The sequence below is a fragment of the Halichoerus grypus genome, chromosome 10, assembly GCF_964656455.1.
Source record: "Halichoerus grypus chromosome 10, mHalGry1.hap1.1, whole genome shotgun sequence".
In the NCBI taxonomy this organism is placed as follows: domain Eukaryota; kingdom Metazoa; phylum Chordata; class Mammalia; order Carnivora; family Phocidae; genus Halichoerus; species Halichoerus grypus.
Genome location: NC_135721.1, coordinates 135,498,781 through 135,523,709, shown reverse-complemented (window position 1 = coordinate 135,523,709; position 24,929 = coordinate 135,498,781). Strand labels below are relative to the sequence as shown.

The window sequence follows — 24,929 nt, the reverse complement described above, 5'->3', positions numbered from 1 at the left end:
TGGTTCCCTCCCGTGACATTGGCCACACTTGCCCAGCCTCTCACCAGCTCCACGTGGGCTGCCCAGGACCCAGCCCTCAGTCCACGGCTCCAACTCTCCCATCCAGTCCTCTGGCTTCAGAATCAATCCCATCTTTCTGTCAACCCTTGACCTTCCCTCCAAGCTCCAGACTCGTACATTATCAGCCACGGTGACATCTCCATCTGGAGGTCAGAAAGGCAAAATGAAACATTCCCAAACCCATCTCTTGATTTCCCAGGGGAAAGCCCTCCCCAGTCTTCTCCTCCCTCACTCTCACCCATCCATCATCCATCCACCCATCTTGCAAATGTCCTGGCACAATTACGGGGTCCAGGCCGCCTTCCAGGAGCCACAGACAAGTCACTAAACCAGACAGATCCTTCACCAGGCTTCCTACGCAGCCCACCAGCTGTGCAGCCACACTGGATACCCAGTACCTTGCCCCTTGTATATAATTCATGGATAAATCCTGTGTGATGTACTTCCAAATATTTCCCAGCCATGTCCACTTTTCCTCCATGTACAAGCTTCCATGGCCTACAGGCTCCTCCCCTGTCACACCCCCTGCCCCAAATCCATCCTCAAAACCAGGGGTTAGGAAACTTTTTCTATAAAGGGTTTTGTAGGGCAGAGTGTCTCTGTTGGTGCAGCAAAGTCCAGAAGGCTGGCCAATTCAAACAGCAAAACTCCCATCTGTGTCCAAAGTGGATACGTGCCACCAACAGAACTTTCTGAGATGCTGGACAGATTTCCTCCCTGTCCATTTCAGTAGGCCACCAGCCATGTGTGGCCAATGAGCAACTGACAAGTGGCCAGTGTGACTGGAAAGCTGAATTTTTATTTCATTTAGTTTTAATTAATTTAAGTAGCCATGCTGCTAGTGAGTACCAAGCTGAACAGGGCAGCTGCAGACTTCTGGGAGGGAGTCAATGGTCACAGCCCATACCCCCTCAATCAGACAGAGACTGCAGGGTAAGCTTCTAACAGTTCCAGGGAAATCCTCTCTTCCACCAGCCCAAGGTGGAATGCAGGTCCCCTACCTCTGCTCTGCGCCCCAGGGCCTAACACACCAGCAGATCTCACTAAAATCCCCTCCAACATCTTCCCACAAAACTCATCCAAGCTCATTACACATGGACCCCTATATGTCCCTGACCTGTCTGGGGCTCCCCAGGCTGGGAAAGAGGTACTCCAACATCTTTTTCAGCCTACATCTCCCTCTACAGCTCATGTGAGTGTGTAGCTACCGTTATAGTTTGGAATCTTGTTGAAATTAGAACATTAACATCCGGGGCGCCTGGGTGGCTCAGTCATTAAGCGTCTGCCTTCGGCTCAGGTCATGATCCCGGGGTCCTGGGATCGAGCCCCGCATCAGGCTCCCTGCTCGGCGGGAAGCCTGCTTCTCCCTCTCCCACTCCCCCTGCTTGTGTTCCCTCTCTCGCTGTCTCTCTGTCAAATAAATAAAATCTTAAAAAAAAAAAAAAAAAAAAATTAACATCCATTAAAGTCTTTTTTTTTTTTAATTTATTTATTTGACAGAGAGAGAGAGAGAGAGAGAGAGAGAGAGCGCGAGAGAGGGAACACAAGCCGGGGGAGTGGGAGAGGGAGAAGCAGGCTTCCCGCCAAGCAGGGAGCCTGATGCGGGCCTCGATCCCAGGACCCCGGGATCATGACCTGAGCCGAAGGCAGACGCTTAACGACTGAGCCACCCAGGCGCCCGACATCCATTAAAGTCTTAAGTGCTAGATCAGAAAAAAAAAAAAAAAATGGAGAAGACAATGTCAGTTTTCCAAGTTCCCCACATTTGGGATCCTCCCTTCGGGAGGGGGGGTGCTGTTCATGCACTCCCCTGACCAGCAGAGGTCGCTTCTCACCAACTGAACTCTCAGCCAAGACTCCCGTGTCATCCTACAAACCTCAGCGTAGGGCTCAGTGGATGAACAGAAGTGACTGAAGCTGAGCCAAGTTTGTACATCCATGACTTACTAGCACATTTTACAAAACATTCTACTGACATGCTTCTGTGTGGCCCCCACGTACTTCCTTAGGCAGGGGCTGATAAACTTTTTGTTTATGTCCAGGGACAGAGAGTCAATATTTTAGGCTTGGCAGGACAAGAGGCAAATCCAAGAATATTACGTAGGTACTTCTGTAACGAGAAAAAGCTCTCCCTGCCGTTTAGCCTGGGAAGTGCTGCCCAGGTGGTGGGTATGCTTTGAGCCCATTTATCACCCGCTGGATACATTCCAAGACCAGGAGTGCCCAGTGCGACAAGAGGGTCCTGGTGGGCTGGGGGACAGCTGCTGTGTCCGGTTTCGCCGCACCCCAGTGACACCTGGCATGTCCTCGGTCTCAGCTTGGACAGCTAGCCATGGGCTCAGCAACTGGCGGAGTCCCAGGTGGAGGTGGGACGAGCCCAGATTCTGAGCAGTGGGGAAGGGCGGCCACCGGCCAGGGAGGGGCGGGCTCCGCTCGGACTGGGTTCACAGCGCCGGCACCCTCGAACGTGCCCTGCAGACAGAGGTGGCAGCCAGATCCGACCGGCAGCAGTTTGCCACCCCCTCCTCTACTTCAGAAACCCGCATTCCAGAGCATTCTAGAAGCAGAGTGAAGGTGTATCCCCTGCTTGATGCTATTTTGGGCTATAGAATATTATGGTTAAAAACATGTCTGGGATCAAACTCCAGCTTGCCGCCTCTGGGCTCTGTGGTCTTGGATAAGCAACAGCCTCTCTAGGCCTCTGCTTTCTCAGCTTAAAAAAAAAAAAAAATTGGGCTGTTAAGAAAATACAATGAACATAGTACATGCTTTCTGAATGCCACTTTCCTTTTTAATTAGTGCACTCATGGGAACGCCAGAGTCCGCCCCTGCCCAGCAACAATCACTGAACGGCCACCGGTCCCGTTCAAAGCCAAAACAACAGATCCTTCTGGGCTTCTCAGGGAATGCTCTGTTGCTGGTGTAGCACCATCCCAAGAAAACCAAGAAAAACAAAATCACCCCAAACACAAGGGTCCAAAGTCAACCCAAACCACCAAACTCAAACTGAGGGTCAAAGAAAACAATGGTCAGAATCTTTGACAGCATTTTCTTCCTAAGATATTCGTGATGTTTGGATAGAACTCCCACTACTCCCCTCCAAACCCACTCAGCAGTTGTGGGCACGTGGAAGCCGCAGACCCAATTTGGGTGTCCCACCTGGCCAAGGAGTTGCGTCTCTGAAGCTGGGAGCTTCCTGACACATGTGGTCCCTCCCTCTCCCCCAGCATGGTTTGCAGAAGTCTGCTATTTAAAAGCAAGCAGCTAACCCTCCAGGACACAGTGAACACCAGAGCAGAAGTCCGCAGGGGGTGCCCGAGGACACAAGGTCATCCCATTCTGGGCCCCCGGACATTTCCATGAACTTCCTGGGGCCGAGAAGAGAACCCAGGCACTCCCCTGGGTTCGAGCACTCCCCTAGCACAGTCGCTGCCTAGAATCCAGCTTTCTCTGTTACGCATTACTAACAGCACAGAGGGACGGGCCCACAAGCAGGTGGCTCCATCGGGTGCTGATGCGCAGGGTGTGGGGACAGGAATGAGAGGAGAACAGCGTTCGATCACAGCCGGTTGCCCCAAGCTCTGCATCAGGCCCTGCAGACCTGGGACCCCATCGTGCTTTAACTACAGCAGCCCCCCCTTATCTTCAGGGGATACGTTCCAGGACCCCCGTGGATGCCTAGAACCATGGAGAACGCCGAACCTAACGGGTCTTGGGTCTTTTCCTCTAGATGCCCGTCTAAGATACATACAATTCATAGATTTGGCCCAGGAAGAGATTAACAATAACTTGTAGAACAGAACAATGATAACCACATCCTGTAATAAAGGTTCTGTGAATGTGGTCGCTCTCTCAAAAGATCCTACTGGGCTGTAGTCACCCTTCTTGTAATGCGCGAGGATACGAGCCTATGTGAGGAGATGTGGTGAGGGCAGGGGCACAGGCCTGGGACTGACCACTAGGTTACTGTTGACCTACTGACCGCACGTCAGGAGGAGACGCATCTGCTTCCAGACAGCGGCTGACGGCGAGGAACTGAAACCACAGAAAGCGAGGCCACGGATGGGGGTGGGGGCCACAGCATTCACCACGTAAGGATGAAGCCCAAAGCAGGTCACCCCCATGACAGCACAGAGGTGGCTCCGCAGACCAGGCTCTTGATCTTTGCAGAAGGGGCCAGGCCAGGGCAGGCAGGTGAGGCCGTGTGGGAGGCGGCCAGTGGCCATGGCTCTGCGGAAACACCAGCTCTGGGGGGAGAAGGGGGCACGTTGATGGCTGGAAAGAAGCTGGCTGCACATGAAGATCTGGGTGAAAGCTCATTTTTAAATGTTGACTTGCAATTTTTTAAGCAGTGAGTTTAAAGTCTGTTAGATTATAACGTGCTCCCTCCCCGAAGGGCTTTGCTCAAGCCCAGGCTTCTCAACAGAGACCTGGGCCCCAGGGGTGGCCAGTGTTCCTGGGGCAGAGCTCCAGGCCTGCAGGGCTGCCAGAGACCCCGGTGGTGACCTCCCCCTGCCCCCCCCAGCTCAGTAGCAAAATGCAGGTGGACCCACATCCCCAAACACACATGCTGACAGAGGCGTCCGGGACGTCTGGGGCATCTGCAGGCAGCTGGATCCTGCGTGTTACATGCATTCGTCCCCGAGAGAGGCTTTTACTGCGAGGACGGAGTACTTGGGATGTGTCAGGATGGAGTTAGGGGATTCCGTAATTTTAGCAACCCTGAGAGGTGGGGTGGCATTATCCTCATTTATAGTTGACAACACAAGGTCAGAGAGGTTGAGGGACTTATCCACTGTCACACAGCTTAGTTGAGCATTCAGCCATGTGCCAAGCCCGGGTTGGCCTGCTATCAGACACGTTGCCTGAATTCCCTAACTCCATACCTCAGGTTAAACGAGCTGGCGGGTGTGTAGGGCTTAGAATGGAACCCTGCACACAACCCGTCTCCGTTAGAGATTTCAGACTGTTCTCCATGTTCCTGTACTTTGGTTTGCTGCGTTTTCTTCTACATGAACTCCAGCTTTTCATTTAAACTTATTTGGGGGAAAAGCCCTTCACTACCCTCCATGAGAAACCCATTCCCCTTGTGCTAATGAGAACAAACATCACCATTAAAAAGTTTTCTAGTGATTCGCCACGTGCGAATCACTACCCCAGGGATACAGGACCCCACTGAGGGCAGGGATGGGGTGTGCGGCTCGAGGAGGACATCGTCACGGCCCCACACGGACCAGGGCTGGTGGTCTGGCTCGCTCCCCAGGCCCTGGCCCACCCTGCAGCCTGCTGCCCCTTGCACAGGGTGAATCCACGGCACCTCCCCATCCCCTGGGTTCCAGCGGCCTTCAGCTCCTCTCTCTCCATCTCACCCTGGCTCTGGCCACACATACAAACTGTTCATTCCGTGGAAGTCCCATGGTCGGCCCTGCTCCCTGGCTAACTACAGCCCACCGAAACCCAGCCTGCGGGCTGCTTCTGCAAGTACGGTTTGCGGGCACATAGCCACGTGCTTTCGTTTGCACATCTTCTGTGGCTGCTCCTGGGCTACACGGAGGGATGTGGTTTCATCAGGAACCTTCTGACACAAAGGCAACCATAGTTATGTGGCCCCGTGCAGAAGCAGCTGTGGACCCTGATTTCAGTCTTTGCAAAGGTTCTTCCCCCATCAGGGAAGCTCTTTCCTTCCCTCTCTGCCTGGCCAATGCTATTCATCCCTGGGCTGCCCCAGCTCCCAGGCTCAGGGAGGAGCCCCGTGTGCACGCCCACAGTCACGGACTTCGCTGAAGAGGGTCAGAGGTTTGCTCACCTCCTCCCATCACTGTGGGGGACGAGACCCAGACACGTTCGTCATTATGACCCCCGACCAACAGACTGCCCAGGAGAAAGTCCTTAATACAAACCTGTGGTCTCCACAAACCAACTCTGCTCTCAGGAATTCCATCCCTCCACCAAGCATGCAGAGAAAGAGAGCACCTGAGGTTGGGGAGGGGGGCAGGCAAGGGCAACAGGCACATTCCTCCGAGCTGAGCAGGCAGAAGGAACCAGCCACAGAGAAGCGCCCGGCACCAGCGGCGAGCCCCGCAGAGCCGGGGGCTTTGGGGCCAAGGGCAGGGCTCGCCTGCAAGGACCCCAGGTGGAAACACACCAACCACCACCCTGACAGAGTCTGGTGTCTGGGGACAGCGGGACTGTCCCAAGGGTCACAACCCTTCAGACCCCAAACTCCTACCACATCCCACGCTGGGGTGAAACCGGAGAAGCACAGCCACGCCCAGGATGGACAGAGCAGACCTCTCGGCAGGGGCCTGCCGACCCTGGAGGGGTTTCGCTGGCCGGGGCTGCTGGTGAAACATGAGGGCGCAAGCCTTGTTGGCAGAAGGAGGCCACAGAGAACAGATGCCCACCGGCTCTGAAGCCAAAGAACCCGGCGGGCCCGTCCGCACAGCCTGGACTTCCAGCCTCCCACACGTGTGAAGACCGCCCGGCTTCAGCCCCCACGCCGTGCCTGACATATTTTTGCCTGGCTACTTTACGAGGGAAAAAGCTCCCAGCTTGACAGTGAGGTCCCCCTGAATATTTCTGTAAAAACGCTGCTAATGGGTCCAAAGAGGGCACAGATAATTTCAAAGCACCCAAGGGCTCATTTGATGGGTTCATGTCTGGTTACATCTCCACCTTCCTTTTCTCTCCACCTTTTCCCTCAGCCAGCACCTGTCCTGGTCTAGTCAATTAAAACCACCACCACGGCCCTCACTGTCCCCAGTGACGACCCAGCGCGGCTCCTCCTACCTTCGAACAACCCTGAATACGAAGTACTGCTGTTCCCATTTCCCAGAGGCTGGAAATAAGGCTTTGAGCAGCACACCCAGCATGCCCCACGGAGACGCGGTGAGGAGAGCCCGGCACGTGAGGAGCGAGGCATTCGGCAGCCCCGCCAGCACCCCGAGGCTCCAGGCGCCGTGTGGCAGGCACGGAGGCCAGGCTCCATGGAGGAGGCAGCCCCCTGCTGAGGATTTAGGCCACTAGGAAGGTCCCTCTTCCCCATCCTGCCTCACAGTCGTGGGCTCAGCTAAGACGCTCCCACTGGACATTGGCTCCCTTAGCATTTTCCCGCTCAGAGGTTCCCGGCAGCAAGCGACCGCGTCCCAGGAAGAATGTACATGGGGAGGCCACTGTGAACGTCTTCAAGCACCGGCACCTCCAGGCTGTGCCAGGCTGGGAAGAGCAGTAGAGAAAAATGCTCTGGCAAATGTTGGAACCCAACCACAGGGCGGAGCATGGCAGGGCCTGGAGCCCAGAATGCTGCCCGGGGGGCCGCCCAGGCCAAGGGCTGTCCCGACAGCAGCTCAGCCCTGCACGGTCTATGGCCAGTACCTGCGTCGGCAGAATAGGAGTCCGAGGACAGCGGCTCGTCCAGGGAAGACTGGTCTGGCCCAGTGGCCAGAGGGCTGCCGGGCGGGGCTTCTTCTGAAGTCAGCGTCTCCTGCTTGGGGGTGGAGGGCTCGCTCTGTGAGGCCCGGGGCCCTCCGTCAGGGCTGCAGGCTTTGCTTTCAGCATCTGCAAGGAAAGCCAGCCGTCAGCCAAGCCCACATCTCCCTTCCTACACGCTTTCACTCGTGTGAGGGGCCTTCCTGGGAAGCGAGCCACCCCAGGCCCCGGCGTGGTACCCCCACGTCTCTTCCCCACACCTCCCGGGACTCCTGCTCCACATCCAGGCCTCCTAAGGAGGCCCGGGCACTGCCACGCCCCCAGCCCCCGGTCTGTCCACTGCCTGCCCGTGGGAGACTGGCCAGGCCTCCACCCACATCGGTACCCCCGTGGTGCCCCCGTTCCCATGCCGGCCTCTGCCCTCTGGCTGGCTTTGGCCAATGGGGCCATGAAGCAGCAATGCCTTCAAAAGTGCCCGCACGCTCCCACAATCGAGCCGCCGCCTGTCCTCGCTGCTGGGACGCGCCGGGCCAGCAGGCTGGGGGCGGGAGGCACAGGAACACAACGGAGCTGCTCCCGTCCGGCCGGCAGAGGCCAGCCCCAGACGGGACCACACGTGCCAACGGCTGCCTGCCCTGAGTGCCTCAGGTGCTACGGAACATTCTTGTGGCTACAGGCAACCAATCCGCTCCCGCGCCCACCGACCGGGGTGGGACCGTTGGTCCCCTGGCACGCAAACCGTTCTCCGGCGCCCACGGTATGCCTGGGCCTGCATCCACCCCCGGGAGAAGGCGGGGAACAAGAAGAGTCGATCCCAGCTGGGTCACGCTCTGAGGCGCTGCAAGCCCAGGGCTGAGGGGCTCAGAGCAGGGAGTCCCTGGGTGTAGACAGGTGGCCTTCTCAAAAGAAATGACCCAGGCTCCCAGCAGGGCTGAAAGGAGGACTCAGTGGCTCCCCTTGCTTGGGGCTCAGTTGCTGGAAACTTTGAGGGTCTGGCCTATGACGGATTGATCATCTCCAACGTCCTATTTTACCGAAGAGGGGCTTAGTGCTCAGGGGCGTAACTGGGCCCATCCCATGGCCACCAGATGGCAGGTCAGCCAGCTGATAACAATCACCACTTCCGAGATGCAGAGCACAGACCAGCGCATGAAGCCCCGCACGCCCCGCTCAGATGCCACATCCCGTGCACAAGGCCACCCTGCACAGAGCAGCACCGCGGGGTCACGAGCCTGGCTCAGGACAACTGCCTCCCATCACTGTGGGGTGTGTGGGGTCGATCTCAGAGTCAGAGCTCCCTTCACCCCGGCCAGTCTCAACCCCCACCTGCTGCCCTCCGGTCCTCCAACAATGTCCCTTTCACCCCAGAAGTGGACTGGTTGGACAAGAAGTAGAAGGTCAACCTCCCCATGCACCCCATCCCACGGCAGACGTCTCTGGCGTCCACTTCCTCACCTCAGAGATAGGGAGAATGGCGTCACTACTTACTTCATGGCACCCATGTGGGAATTAAATGGGCTCATCTACACAACACACCTGGCAGAAAGGAGGCCATGTGCTTGCAATCATCCTTACTACTGTTGATGAACTCTGACGAGCAGGACTGACGGCCCAGCCCCTTGGCTGGGCGCAGGTGCCCAGGTAAAAGCAACAGGCTTCCCCAGGGGAGCCCTCACTGCACCCAGGACGTGGGCCCAGCCCACGGCGTGTGACCCCACAGGGACGGGAGTGGTCACCATGGCCCAGCACGCCCCCCAAGGCCACAGCCCTCTCCCCAGGAAGGGCAGAAAGGTCAGCCGGGCTGGAAGTCTGGAGATGGGAAGATCTCATCTCTGCAGCCGTGTCCCCTGACCAGAGGGTCCTGATGAGGGGTCAGCAACCTTTCCCAAAAAAGGAGCAGAAGGCCAGTATTTTAGACTTTGTGGGCCACATGCCATCTGGCCCATACTGTGTAGTCTTTGATTTTTTTTTTTTTTTTTTTACAAAAAACACTTTAAGTTTAAAAACCATTACTCAGCACAAGGGCCTTCCAAAAACTGGTCCTGGTCCAGGAACAACGTGCAGACTTGCACCATAGTTCATCGACCAACCCCGACCCAGGAAAAGACCCAGACGCCAGCCAGGAGAACACACCCAGTGGACACGATGAAAGGTCACAAAGCTCAAGCTCAAAACCGTACTTCCTCCCACCCTTGCTCAGGACTGGTTACACGTCCTCCCCATACGGCTGGGACAGGCTCTGCCACAGCTTACTTGGTCCTTGGCAACAGAGGACAGAGGACAGCAGCCCCGCCAGAGACACGGCACGGGTACCCCACAAGCACGGTGTCGGATGAACGCACACCTTCACCAGGTGAGACTGCAACCTACCGTTTACAGAGGCGGACTCCGAATCTTAGGAAGGACAGGCCACTTGCTGCCAGTGACGGACACCCCCCCCATCATCACCAACAACACAGCGGTCAGAACACTGAACCTGGAAGGCCCAATGGTCTGCAGCCTGCCACCGGCTCGGCAGAGGCTCCACCAGACAGGCCGTCGGAGCATCCTCCACCTGCATCCCAGCTCAGGGCACCTGTAGGACTCTTCTGGACCATGCTCAGAGCCCCCGTTCACAATCCTGTTCAATGAAAAGTTACAGTTCCCAAAATAGCGCTGGTGGCAGGGCGGTTGCTAAGGAACGCTGGCTGGGGCGGGGGGAGCTGTGGGGGGCCGTCCCCTGTGCCTCGCTGTTCTGCCAGCCCTCCCTCCAGGCCCATCTCCATCGGATGCCCATCCTCCCCGAGGGCTGTGGGGGGAGCACAGAGCGGAGCACCTGGGTTACACGGAGCAGCCGCGGTGACCGGGAACGTGCCGCAGACTCGCACACACGGCCCCCGGCCACACAGAAGCCACCTGCTCTTAATTGGTCACTCTCCACCCCCCACCCCCTCCAGGAAGGAAGCCTCGTGCCTCCCAGGTCAGTGAACACAACACCAGGGTGACAGCGATCTCTTCTATCCCGTGGTAGAGGACGAAATTCCTCCAGTTAAGAGAATGCCAGGCAGACACCTTCGGGAAGATGGAGGAATGTGCGGGCTCCTAACCTGCTGCCTTTGGTGAGGACGGAGTGGAGGGGCCGGTGGGGCGCTGGCTGGCCCCCACCTGTCACTGCTGGGTCAGAGGAGTGTGGCCAAAGCAGGGAAGACAGAGTGGGGGAAGGGTCACCTCCTCCCTCCCCCCCACACCTGGTCCAGGTCCTTCCCAGGTTCCGGTAGATGACCAAACTTTCCAGAACAAGAAGAGGGGTGGGTCAGGCTGGTCATAAAATGCTCGGGTTCATAGGATCACAAAACAACACCCCCAGTGAGGGACACAGGCTCGCCCCCCCACCGGGACTCTCTCCTGCCGGCCCTGCCCAGGAGCCAGTTCGCACCGTCATGCTGCTCGGCTTTGCGGGCAAACTCCCAGGTGACAGACATGGGGGGCGGGCATTGCGTGGGTTTGTCCTGGCCCAGGAAGCTCAAGTGTGAGGTCGGGGGCGGCTCTGCAGGGTCGGTGCTCGAGCCCACGGGGGCCTCTCTGAGCCCCTCGGTCACGGTCACCCTCACCCCCCAGCCAGGTGCCTGCTGGGCGTGAAGTCGTGGGGACAGCCCTGGGCGTGGGCTCCGTAGCCTGGCCGGCCGCAGGGAGGCGCTCCGGCTGCAGACACGCGCCTGCTTGAGAGCAGGTGGTGACAGCCCAGGGGTCCTCCATTCAAACCCAGGAGGGACTCACCCCCGCACCTGCACCAGACAAAGGCCATGGGAAGGGAGGGGGCTCACAGCTCCGCTCCCAGCCCAGAGCCGGGAGGGGGCTCCACACCCTCACCAAGGATTCCTGGCAATGAGCAGGAACGCTGGTTATCCCAACACCAGGATGAATGAGGGGGCGCACATGGCCTGGCTAGGGCTGGCCTTCGCCCCCCGCGGGAAGAGGCATTTTCTAAGCAAGTGCATGGCAGAAACACCAGTGCAGGGTGGTCTTTACCCCAGGGGCCTGCTGCCAAACACCATCCTAGATCCCCTTGTCCCTGCACACTCAGGGGAGGGCGCACAGGCAGGAAAGAGTTCCACAGAACAAGAGCACGTCCCCCTCCTCTCCCCGACCCCAGGCCCCTTCCCAGAAGCACCCTACTACCCTGCTAACACATCACCCTCAGCAACCCCCCTGGCAGGCTCGCTGCAGACCCACTCAGCCCACGCCCCTGCACTGCCCTGGGCTTGTCACCCAGCAGCTTCGGGGGGGTGCAGGGAAGATACAAGGCTCTGTCGGACCGGGGCCCCCTCCCCATTTCCAGTATCCCTGCACCTCACCCACCTTCTCCCCTTCCTCCATGGGGCTCTGCTCACGCTGCTCCTCCCGGCTGGAAGATGCGCCCCACCTCCCCGCGCTCTCTGCTTCTCAACTTTGATGGCACCAAAGCCGGAGGCAGCTGGGAGGTTTATAAAGCACAGGTGCCTGGGTCCCACCCCCGAGCGTTTAATTGACACTCTCCCCAGGTGATGCTAGTATGCAGCAGGCTCTGAGAACCGGCCTGTTCTCCTTTGCCCTGGGGTCCCACTGAGACAGCACGCCCTCCCCCCGCCCAGGCCGGGACCCGTGTCTCGTTCTCCGGATGCTCAGCTCCGCTGTGACTTTCTGTTGATCTGTGGGATTATCTACCGTGGCATCAGTCCGTGAGCGCATTTCCAACTCTTGGGGAAGGATGCTGTTTGTTGGACCCACCTGGTTCCCGGTTCATAATCACTCAGCAAGACAGAGTGTGATCTAACGTGGGGGTTGGCAAATGACATGCTGGGGGCCAAAGCCAGACACCGCCTGCTCCGTGTGGCCCGTCAGTCCATCAGACGACATCTTTAACAAAGGTTCAGAGTTGAGGAAAAGCAGAGCCCCCCTTCCATTCTGCACCCACCCCTTTATTTTTCTGACAGGAATCAAATCCACACCTCTGTTCCCTCTTCATTCACCAGCGATGATAATTTCTATGACAGATGATAAACAGGCCTTTAATGTTGTTCTCATCTTCCCTTCCCCTTCCCCAAGGTCCAAAGGAAGGTTTGTTGGCAACATATTCAAAATGCAGAGTTCAGAGCTGCTTTGTCCCATCCTGACTAAAACAGTCCGAATTTCCATCAGCAATGACATTCCCCCAAATCTGAGGGTCAGACTTTCAACACCAGAGCGCCACAGCACCGGGGACCAAGCGCCCCATTCACACGCAAAGTTCCATCACCCAGAGTAAGCACTTCCACGCCTGGTTTCCCAGGAACGCGGCATCATCGAAACCCTTCCCCCTGCGGCTGAAGATGAGAAAGGAGAGCAGAGACCGCCGTGGGTTTGAGAGGCCAGAGGCAGAGCCTGTTACACATCGGGGTACCCCAGCTTCCCTCGTCCTGAGACCTGGGCCAAACCACACAAACACTGGACACGGAGACAGGAGTTCCACAGGCTCGCACAGCCTCGGGGAACTGACCCCACGAGGCCAGGCCCCCCAGTCGGGAGGCAAGAGCGTGGTTGGGCTGCCGAGAGAGCTCCCGGCCGCGGCGAGGTCCGCCGACACCTGAGTCTCCGGAAGGATGAAGCACGGAAGGTGTGCGTCAGGACCCGTCTGTGCCTCCTCGTCACCGAGAGCGCAAGACCGGGCAGGGAGCTCCAGAACTTTGTGCATGAACGGGGAGCGGTAACAGCCAGTGTCAGCCACGGGCAGACGCCCCCGTGGTGAGACCCCCAGAGCAGAGTGTGGACGGCGGCTGGGCCCTGGGCTGTGTGACCCCGGAGCGACCCCTCCTGGACCCTCACGTTCCTCATCTGCAGAGTGGGGTCAGCACGGCCGGGGGGCTGGGGGCGCAGGGAAGGGGTGAGGTGGGTCAGCGCCCAGAATACCGTCAATGCTTCCCAAGGGGTGACAGGGTACTAGAGGGCTGTGTGAGTCAAAATAACCTGCCCGAATCGGGGGTCATGATGGGAACTCAAAAAAGAGGCCACCACCACCAGCTCGGGGGACGCGGGACGGAGGGCCAGCCCGCCCCTTCGCCTGACAGGTGACTGCTCTCAGCTCTATGCCCCGTGCACAGGTGGCCCAGAACCTCAGGACGGGCCGACGGGGAACGGCCACTGACGAGGCCTCCTTGGGCCCAGCCCCTGCATCTGGACACCGGGCGCCCCCGATCGCTGCTCCGCCCTCGACGGGCCTCCGGGCCCCACTTACCCCGCTCCATCATCTCCAGCAGACCCTTCTTGATGAGCTCCTCCCGACCTTGCCTGCCGACCATCTTCTTCTCCAGCGCTGCACAACACAAACATGCTGGTGAGTCGCGGGCACCAGGGGCCTGCCTGCACGCCCCGCTTACAACAGGGGCCCGCGGGGTTGGGGGCCACGGTGGCGGGGGGGCTTGTCCAGGAATCCCAGGCTTTCCTACCACGGGGTCTGCTGAGCATTGCACAGATGCACGCGGAAGGAAGCCCATTCGGCGGGCTACTTGAGGCAATAATTTCTGTGATTCATCTGAAAAGCAACGCCTCGGATAACCTTATCTTCCCTAAGCTGACTTCCTGTCCATTCCTACCCTTTGCCAAATGCTCCTTAACGTCCCCACCCAGGACCACATCTTCTTTCCACCCCCAATGCCCTGGGGCACTTCTCTGCGGGTCCTGTTCTCTTTAGCTCACTACATCCTGACAGCTCTTGGGGTCTGTCCACAGAATGGTCCTCTGTGTCACTGCCCCACCAGAGGTGCCTCCGATAAAAACCCCAGCTTCAAGCTTTCAAAGAAAGCCGGCTCGGGGCCCCCTTCCCAGACCGCAGTGTTGGGGAGTCATCCTCGTCACGCCGCCCATGCTCGCCCTTCCTGAGCTGCTGTTGGCTTCGTTTGCCTCCCCCACCCCAGACCCCATGGTTCTGGTTCTCCTCAAATCCTCCTCAGAACAGCCTTCCTGCCGGGCAGCTCGCCCCAGACTCCAAGCAGGGGCCTCACTCTGCTGGACAGCCTCTTTTCTTTATCTGTCCAGAAAACGATTTGCCTACAATAGAACTCGGTTTCCAAATACCACCCCATGCAATACCTTGGACCCCATTACAAACACGTAGTGGCGATGAAGTTATGTATTTAAAAATATTTACTGAGCACCTACTATGTGCCAAGTGCGGGGTATGCACTGGGGAGTCCCTGGGGAGCAGAACCAACTCAGCCCCTCTCCCTCCAGGGCTCTAGGGGCCTCTGGGGGAAGCAGGCAGTGATAACACGGCTGTTCTAATGATCAGAACTAAGAAAGCGTTCACTGAGCACCTATTTGTGGCAAGCATGGGGGAGAAAGAAAGGTATGGCCTCTGATGATGGGCATCTACAAATGGGCGAGTGGAATGACCTAGAACCGGAGGGGGTCTGGGAAACCAGCCGTGCTGGAACGCCAGGGCTGGCTTCCCCGCAGGTGTTCACATCGAGAGCTGAGCATGAACAGGGAAAACCCAAACACTGGGAAGAAGACATTTTCAGGCAAAGGGAACATAATGTCCTTTCTTAGTCCAATTTCCAGGAGCCGGAAGTATGCAAGAAACGGAGAAATTGAACCCTGACTTGGGGAGGTGTATGTAGAGAGGCGTCGTCCAGTCTAACAGACGGGCGTGAGCAGAACCGGGCTGGAGGTCTGAAGAACCAAGAGACCCCATGGCCCGGCCATCCCGGGGTGGTGCTCACACACAGGACTCAGGCAGGAGCCTCCCAATGACCCAGAGAGGCAGCTGCGAGGGTCTGCTGTCCCCGTCTCGGGGGACTGCCCCCCTAAGCAGGTGCCGGCTCGGGGCCCCCTTCCCAGACCGCAGTGTTGGGGAGTCATCCTCGTCACGCCGCCCATGCTCGCCCTTCCTGAGCCGCTGCTGGCTTCGTTTGTCTCTTTAAATCACGTTTAGATTTACTTCCTCATGCTAACCAACGCCTGTGAAATCGGGGATTCGATATACTGAAATAAATAACATCCCACACTTTGGGGGGAAGAATGGTTTAGTATAAATAAATGAAAGGCAGTCCTGTTCCTCGGATTTCCAAATGCCTGATAAAGGGCCCCCAGGTGGGGATCCCGCAGGTATTAACCCGCAGACCTTCAGGGCACCTGCAGGGACCCCCAGCATCCCGATGAACTTACAGGTCACTCCCCTGCAGCACAGTGCTGAGGGGGCCTGGGGTGCAGAGTCCGCAGATGCATAGCTCCAGCCTCCAACTCTACGACCCAGAGCACATCAGGGCTCCCGAGGTTACAGAGGTCACCGTGCCCTGGCCCCCTGTGCCTTCCCCAACTCAGTGCCTTTGCATTCCCTCTGCTACGATGCTGTTCCCTGCTTTTCTCAAGGGGCCAGTTAGACCTGGGCTCAACAGTGTTCCTCACCTGAAACTTCTCAGATCATCCAGCCCAAAGTGAGACCCTGCTCCGCGCACCTCCTCCCTGGCACCTGCTCAGCTCCTCCGCGGCCCCGCCAGAGCCGTGACGTCTCCCGGGCTTGTGCACACGCTCGCTGGCCCGTCGCCCCCACCCCCACTGGGCAGAACACTCTAAGCGCGCAGGGCCCACGTCCCCCATCTACTCTGTGCCTGCCACACTGCAGGTGCTCAGGACTCCTGCAGTGACACTGATCTGCTTCCATTCTCCACACGGAGGACTGGTCCATCAGCTTCTTGGGGGGTTAAGAAATCATTCGTAAAACATGTAACAAGTGTGAGTGGAGGGCCTGCTGCTGTTAGCGGCCCCTTCCCCGCCCCCATCGGCTCTGTCTGCAGCCTGCAGGGTTCCGAGGCTGCACAGGAGGCCGGGGCCCCGGGGACCGCTAGGGAGAGCAGCCTGAGCCCAGCACTTCCCAGGCTGGTCCCCAAGGCCTAGACTAATTCCATGGCTCCCTCACTAATGGTTTCCAGCCCTAGCTAACAGTATACGGCTCAGCAGCGTGGCCCAGGGGGAGCTGAGATGCAGTCTCCCCTGGGGTTTGCTTCTCGGGGCACCAACCTCCTTCCCCTTCACCAAGGACACCCTGTCATCCGGGAGCCAGACCGGAGCCAGGCTGCCGGGGCTCACACCCCAGCTCTGCGGCCTCCTGGCTGCTCGAACCTGGGCCTGGCTCCCCGCTCCTCCCCGAGCCTGCTGCCCCTCCCCAAGATGGGCGGGGTCCCAGGAAGAGCGCTGGCCCGTGGGTTGGCCCTGAGTGTTCACTTGGTCACTACTTGCCATCACGGCCAGCAGTGGTGCTGTCACCGCATCTGTCCTCCGTGGTCCAGGGTCCCGGCCAGAGTTCCTGGTGTGGATGCGAGGGGCGGGGGCAACGGTACAACCCGTCGCAACCCAACTTCCCACAGAGCTGGGACTGGCAGGGTGTAAGGATGCAGCCCAAGGTGAGTGAGGGGAGGAAGCTTCTGGGTCCTTTGGTGGGAGGGCCTGATAACCAGCCTCTGCAGGAAGAGCTTAGGAGCCGGGAGACGGTTGGCTCTGGTTTCCAGTAAGAGGGGAAGCCTCCAGGAATCCAGGCCAAGACGAGGGCCCGGACCCTCCCAGTCACCCAGGGGGCTCCTAGGGAGGGCAGGCCCCGGTGTTGTCAGCAAGAACAGCTTGTCCCAAGCCAGCCTCCCCGCCCCGGCCTGCAGGGACTCTGAGACTACATCAACAAGGTCCCGGTGACTCGTGTTCCGTGGGTCCAGGCGGTGAATGGGTTACAGGTGTACTCGGTGCTGACCCGCCCCGGCCAGGTGGGACCCGAGAAGGCTGAGCAGCTCCTGCCATCAGGGCCCACAGAGCTCAGCTGGCCCTCCCGCGGGGGCTGGGGAGACAACGTCAGCATGGAGAAGCACGGTGACCGGGGCACCAGCTCCCTCACCCCCATGCTCACCGGACGTCGTCTGCTTCAGTTTTTCGTTTTTCTTCTTCCTCCATTTCCAGGGTTTGAAGATCCTGCCCAGGGTGGCCAGTTTGCTATTCCTCCTCACCGGGGGAGTTCGGATCCCTGAGACCAGATATTCGGAGCGCGCTGGGGGGGCTTGGTCCATCTCATCTGGGAGGGGAACATTGAGGAAGGGCTCACGTGATCACCAATCCTACATGACTCCATGGGTGGGGGGGGTTGCCGAGGTGCCTCCCCTCCCCCAAGGGGCCACCAGTGACTCTCCAAAGCCTGGGGCTCATTCCCATGGGCAAGTGCCCACAGGTGGTACATACCAGCACCTGAGTTCATGTGCTCGCTTCTACGGAAACCCTCCCCCCCGAGCCCTTCTATGGCCTACTGGAAGCCCTCCCCCAACTTCGCATTTGGCCACAGCAATTTGAAGACTTCTCAAATTCCCCTTGAAATCTCTCCCACCCCAGGACCTTTGCCCAAGCTATGCCCTTCACCTGTGCTGTTCTCCTCGGCTTCTTTGCCCTGGAAACGTCAGCCACTCGGCTAAATCTGACTTTCTCTGCAAGTCTCCACCTTCTCCTGTCCCAGACAAGGTTCAGAGCCTTGCCTTCTGCTCCTAAAGCTACCTGTGCAGGGTATCAAGGAGCACAATGGTCCCTAGGTGCCTCCCTCCCGCTCAGCTGTCAGCTCTCTGCCCCGGACCTCAGCACAGGCCTGGCCATGCTCCTCACTGAAGAGCCATGGAAGGAGTCCATCCATGAATGGTCCAAGGAAAGGAGCTCTCCTTTGGATCCTTTGTTCAGAAAACTAGGCCATTTTTGCACTCTGTGGGACGCACATTCAAGGTGCTGTTTGTCACACACAGGGGACGGGTATCATCGACAGGCCACTGGCTAAGTCGCTGATCATCCCTCCCCTCTGTGACCTGTGTACCGACATGGAAGGAAATAAAGCAGACAGGCAACTTGGCCAAGATCGATTGCTAGGTCAAGAAAATCAGCACGCAAAATCACACAGCATATGCCAGCAACGTGCGTAAGGGGGTCGTGTCCCTGCGCATGCTCTTATGTGCAGAGAACACATCTGCGGGGCCCTCAAGCCACGGGGGACACGCGCTACTGGGGGGCCTGGGAGAGAGGAAGACATGAGCTTCACCACTGGCCCTTCGGGAGTTTATGATGTGTTCATGTTTGAAGACAGAAGATTTGTTAGAATGGAAAACAACGCAATGGGCAAGACCGAGAAATCAGAGAGCCACGTGAGAGCGACCAGTGCTGCTTCCACGGCTCACCGGGACGCCCGTCTGCTGAGCGAAGCTCAGACCAGAACTCAGGCCAGTGCCAGGAGGATGGAGAAAAAAGCTTCAGTTGACCCAAACCCCTCCTGGGACAGGGAAGGGACCTTCTTCTGGCAATGATGAGGCTCCAAGTGCCCTAAGTTTTAATCTCTCCACATCCCTTGGGCGCACGTTCACAGACCCACCAGTGCTCCCCAGCATGGTTGCTGGTACACGCGCCCAACCCTGGCCAGGGCACCCCACGCACACATGCGGCCCAGCACACCCTTAGCTCCACACCCAGTGGGCTAATTCACCTCACTGCTCCCCACAGGCAGGGCGGGAGCCTGAGTTTATACGGAGCTGAGAGGCCCCAGAGGGACCCGAAGATGCCAGCAGAGCAGGGCTGGAGTGAGGGGATCTCAGGAGGGTTTTCAGCAGAAGGAGGCCACCAGGGGGGCCAGGCCCTGCGATGGGCTATTTGCCATCAGATCTAGCTCAGTGCCCCACGTGATGGGCGCCCCAGGGACGTGCAGCCCCGGCGAGGAGCAGCCAGGCGGTCCTCGGGGTCTGACACCTGTCAGTAGCCCAGGGCTCATGGCAGGCCACCAGCCCCTCTGAGCCTCGGTTTCCACATCTGTAAAATAAAGATAATGGTCATCCCTGATGCCTAGTGTTGAAAGAAAGATCCAGGGTGACCACACGATGGTCACGAAGACTGGACTCTTGGGTAAACACATTTAATACTAGTTCATTGAGAGTATGTTACAATCCGTGTAAAATAGTATTATCTACATTTTAAGGTGCTATAGACACTCTGGTTAACGTACCATGCTAGCATGGTGTCTCCTGGTAGAAATTTTCAGGGTGACTTATACAAGGAACACAAGAATTACGATGGAGGGAAAGTCAGTCCCTGCTTGTTCGGGTCAGATACCTTACTTCACCCTCACGGTACATCTATGAGACGCAGACTTACATCCATTTCCTAGGCGAGCACACTGAGGCTCGAGCCGTGAGCCATCTTGTTGACTCACAGAGCGAGGAAATGCTGGAGGTCGGGCATGACCTTGAGCAGCCTGACTCCAGAGACCCCCCCTTGTATCTTCTGGGGTGACTGTAAATTTGTGTCCAGGGCAGGACACAGATGTGTGAGACGCCAACAAAAGGCACAAACCAGGACCACCCAGCCAGCCCGGGTGTGTGACCACTCTCTCCAGCTGTTACTGTTAACTGCAGAGCGGACACCATGTCTGCAGCGGTCAACAGAGCAGCCCCGTGTGGAAGAGCAAGCCTAGGGGCGTCTTGTTTGAGAAAGCAGCTTCGTTGAGCTTGTTTTCATCTGCGTCCCCAGCACCTGGCCCCCAGCGGGGGCCCAGAAAGCGAGGGCTAGGGAGGGATGTGCGGGTCACGGACCCCTCCCGCCACCATCTATCTCCCCAGCCCCACGCTCCAGGCACAGGATGCGGACGGGTCCTTCTCTTCCCAGAAGCAGTTTATTCCGTGTTATTATCCTGTCCTTTCCTTCCCACCCACAGACGCCAGATGGGGGCGGAACTGCCAGAGCCACATGGCCCCGGAAGGCTGCTGTCCTGGAGGCATTTTGGCACAAGGGGGAGAGAACTGGCCAGGTCCCCCCAAGCCTCTAGGCTGGTTTGAAGATGAAGGTGAAGATCCCCAGAGATGTGCATGGGGATAATGGACCACTGTCATCAGTTGGTTTATAACCCACAAAAGATGGGTGGCAGCTACCAGAAACACAGGGCCCACAAGATGAGCGTCTGCAGAAATCCGGAGGAAGGGGAGTCTGGACAGGACCACAGTGTCAAGGGCTTAGAGACACGACCTGGGCACCAGAGGAGGGCACGCACATGGTTCTGAGCTTCCCAGCAGCCAAAGCAAAAAGGGGCAGCACACAGAATAAACCACAAATCAGACCCCAAATCCCACCCCATTGGCTACCCACATCACGGTGACCCCGGTCCAGGCCACCAGCGGCTCCCCCCAGATGCCCCACAGGTGTTCTAACCGGCCCCCCCATGGTCCCACCCACCCCCCTTACAAACACAACTCTGGTCACATCACTTTTCTGCACATTCCCTGCCCTTTCCCTTCTCCCATAGCACAAAGTGCTGGTTGATTGCCAAGTCCGGACACTCCCCAATCTGCATCCCGCGCCCACCTACTCATCTCTGCCACCCCCCACACGCCACCCCCACAATTTTATTGTCCTCATCACTGCAGTAACATTTCTGGCACGCCATGGAAATCAGCACGGTGTAGTTGTGCAGAACGCAGGTGCTACAACCAGGCATCCGGGCTCCCATCCTGGCTCTGTCACCCACAGATCAGGGCAGACGTGCTGACCCCATCTCCTCCCTGCACCCTTGCACCTGCCGTGTCCTTGCTGGGGAAGTGAGGGCACGGGACTTCCCACGTCCTTGCCTGGGGCTCGGCCATGTGGCTCGCTTGAAGCGGCGGAAGGTGGGCAGAGGGGACAGCTGTCCCCCTCCTCCCCGGCCCCTTCCTCCTCCCCACCAACACCACCATCTTTATCTGAATGCCTTGACTCCCTGCTCCCCCCACCCCACCTCTGCCCCTGGTGGCTGGAGCAGGTACGGGGTCCTCACACACAGCCTGGAGCCCAGAAGGGGCTGTACCCAGAGGCTTGAACTTGACCCAAAATTCAGCAGGAGCCACTGAGGGATCTTCACCTCCATTTACCAAATATCCAACACCCTGGCCCAGGACAGACACCTTCACCTGAGCAACTCCTCGGGGCTCCTGCTGTCTCCAGGGGAGCAAAGCCCAGGTGGCAACAGGCTCCAGCACCCCCCGCCCCCCGGGAGGAGGTGCCCTCTCCCCCCACACCTCCCCCAGCGGGGCTCAGGCCCAGGGCCTGGCCCAAGGACAGAAATTTCAGAAGAGACGCTGTAGCATCCAGTGAAGGATTCTTTACCGGAACCTCCAGGGCAGAGAGGACGTGAATGTGTTGCTGACCGTGTGCGTGGGGGTCCGTGTGAGCAAGAGGTGGGTGTGCGTCCTCCCGGGCACGGTGTGGCCCCACTCACTCAAGAGTACGCAGGAGTGGCTGGGGCCCAGCGTGCCGGGCGGGCATGTTCCCTACGTGTGTGTCCGCAGAGGGACGGCGGGGCTTGGTGCACGGGCCCGCGGCCCTCTGTCTCCGGCCCGTGAAGTCAGCCAGTGTCTCTGGGGCTCGGGAGCAGCAACCTCCCCGCGCTGGGAGGCTCCAGGGGGTGCACACACATCAGCGGATCCCTCTAGCCGCGGAACAACACAGTGGGCTAGGCCAGAGCCACCTCTTACACCTGCGAAGCATTAGCAGTGAATTAACGAAAAATGCTTCCCCACATCTGCGTGAGGAAGTAAAACATGCCGCCACAGGGCGGGCGGGGGCCTCCCGGGGTTCCCGAAGAACAGATGGGGCAGGGGGCCGGCCCGGCTGACACCACACAGCTGGAGCTGAAGGGGCAGGCCCCAGCCCGCACCCCCGACAACCCCAGCCCTCTCCTGGTCCCCTCAGGGCCACACTGTCCCCTGGTGCCCGACCCTGCCCACCTCCCCCCACCAGTGGATCCCACAGACCTGCGGCCAGGCGCTGTTCTAGAACAAGGCAGGGAAGGACACCAACGCCCCCATGACTGAGCTCACTGGGCTACCGGGCTAATTTTCACACCTGACCCAGGGCCAGCTCCTCTCTTCATGATAGCCCATCCATCCTCGCTCTGACGGCTCTTGGATGTCATCCTGGGGCCTTCTGTTGATGGTGGTCATCTGTCTTTCCCACCGGAACCCACGAAGCCCCGTGAGAACAGGATCTGTGGCTGTCTTGTTCACCGCAAGCCCCTGCCGTCTCGACTGGTGCCTGGCCCCCAGCTGGTTTTCAAATAAACCTGTTTGGCCTGTGTATCTGGGGTGTGGGGCCCCCGCGGCCGGAGCCTGGACCTGGCCCCCATCCGTCTGACTCCAAAGTCCACTCCTTAGTGAGCTGGGGCATTCCTGCTTCCTCATCTTCTATCCATGGACCTCCTGTCTCTCTTCCTGCCCTTCGCCTTTCCCCAAAACACGGCGGGGGGCAAGCCCCACCCGCCGACTCCTGGGTGCCGCCCGCCGCGTGGCTGGCCTCGTGGGGAAGGCAGGCGCCCTCCGCATCAGACGCCCTCACTCCTTCGCAGGCTCGTTCGTCAGGTATGGGCTGTGGCCTGCCAGGGGCCAGGGCGGCTGGGCGGGAAGCCGACCTGCTCACGGAGCAGGAAGAAGACACAAAGATGGAACCAAGGAGGGAACTTCAGAATATGGGACGACTTATGTCAGAGGTAAACCAGAACGGACCAACACAACAGGGCCTCTGTTTCCTTAGTGAGCCTTCCTTGCCCAAAAGAATCCATCTCTCGATACTCAGTGACCACCTTCTGAGAAAAGCACCTGCCGGGTGTGAGGCAGAACAAACAGGTGCTGGACCCCCCTGCCCTGGCAGGTCTGCTGACCACAGAGAAAACCAAGATGCCTGGAATCACCAGGAAGAGCCAAGTCAGGAGATGATACCTGCAGAGGACGCAATTCTTCCTGCCTGGGGGGCGGCAGTGGGGGGCAGTGAGAACTCAGAGGGCCACTGGGGGGGGCAGGTAATACTTGATTTGGGCCTTAGAGTTGAATAAAGGGTGCAAATCCATCACTGCACGACAGTACATGGTGTCTGGGCAGTGGGAATTAAGGCAGGGAAACATGATCTGATGTCCCCAGTCTCTGAGGTTCAGAAGAAGCCCAGTAAAATCCCCACATAGGAAATAGAGATGCCAACTTTCTACGGTGCCGGGTAACGACCAACACACACACACACACACACACACACACACACACAAGCACACACACGCATGCAAATATACCTACCCAAGACTGCCATCTGTCATCACCACCACTGACTATACATAATAGGAAGAATATAATCTCAAAGTAAGAAAGGCATCTTCTAGTTAGAAGTATATTGATAAGAGAAAAAGTAACAATGCTGTGTCATCCTTGGTGTTCCTCACTGACCAGCATGGGTCTGTCCACTTGAATCTGGGAGCCCTCAGCTGGAGCTCGGGGTTTCTGGAATGGGAGTGAGAGGGGAGGCTGGGGCCTGGCCAAGAAGAGCCACGTGGGGCCGAGACGGAAGCCCTGAGGGCGGGCAGGCACTGAGGACCAGAGCTGTGGAAAGGCCTCGAGAGTGTGGTGTGGATGGCCGGAGGCAAGGACCCGGGCTGCAGGCAGGGGGCCCTCAGAGAGGGGACAGGCAGGGGGAGGGCAGCAAGGGCCGGCACAGAAAGGAGGGAAGGACCCAGAGATGTTGCTGAGACAGAGTCCTCATCCGAGCCGGAAGACCCATCAACATGGGACATGAAGACACAGGGAAGAATCGGGAAAACCAAGATCGGCCACAGCAGCATCTCTGGGGTACTTGCTGTGTGGTGTGACAAGCCCCATCCTGAGCCCCTACCATGAATGAGCTCATTCCATTCCTATCAAGCCCCTAGAAGGCAGGTCACTATTTTCATAGCCCCCATCACAAGGAGGCAAACGGAGCCAGACAGATGGGAAATAATTTTCCAAGGTCATGCAGCGAAGGTGAGAGTATGCCCGGAAGTCAGGACATCCACTGCAAAGGCCCTCATCCTAAGCCCTGCGTCAGACCACGCGGAGCGGAGGATGACGTCACCGCTATCGGGGATACGGGCTTCGGGATGAAAGCCGCCTGGAGCAGAGAGCATCGTCAGGGCAACGCAGAGCCAAGTCATGGCGTTCAGCATCCAAAGACCCCTGGCTTGTGTCCAGCCTGCAAAAGGTGTGGCTTGACATCTGTCTACAAAGAGGTGCTGGGTGTTTTAAGTGACCCATCACTGGAATGGGTCTGAACCTCCAAAACCAAATATTCAAAATGGACTTCAAGTCTCCCAGATGTGAAAGTACTTTTGGTTTGGCCGTCTCCACTCCTCCCGGAAAATTCTCAAGTGACAACTGAAGAGCAGGACGCGTGGGGCGTACTGATCAGTACAGGCAGAAGCAGGACCACACCCGAACACCGTCCCGGAAGGCGGGAGGCACTCCACGTCATCACGGCTGGGGATGGCGGCGGGGACTGGCCGCTGGGGTGGGCAGGGGGCCGGTAGGGAGGCAGGAAGAAGGGTGAGTTTATTCAAAAGGGGAGAAGAACTTCCAAGGGCTGATGGCTCTCTTCCCAGAACCTCTGCAGGCTTTTCCCACTGCTCTGCC

The 24,929-nt window shown here is 58.3% G+C and overlaps 1 protein-coding gene across 2 annotated transcripts in view; it reads right to left on the bottom strand.

Annotated features, from left to right (window-relative positions):
* Window positions 1-24,929, bottom strand: part of PHACTR3 (phosphatase and actin regulator 3) — a 215,116-nt gene that overhangs the window by 85,742 nt on the left and 104,445 nt on the right. For both annotated transcript variants that reach the window (XM_078057341.1, XM_078057342.1), the window contains exons 2-4: window positions 17,375-17,536; window positions 13,718-13,795; window positions 7,435-7,617 (exon numbers count right to left, since the gene is read on the bottom strand). In XM_078057341.1, coding sequence (XP_077913467.1) covers window positions 7,435-7,617; window positions 13,718-13,795; window positions 17,375-17,536 — 423 coding nt within the window. The remainder of the gene's footprint in view (window positions 1-7,434; window positions 7,618-13,717; window positions 13,796-17,374; window positions 17,537-24,929) is intronic.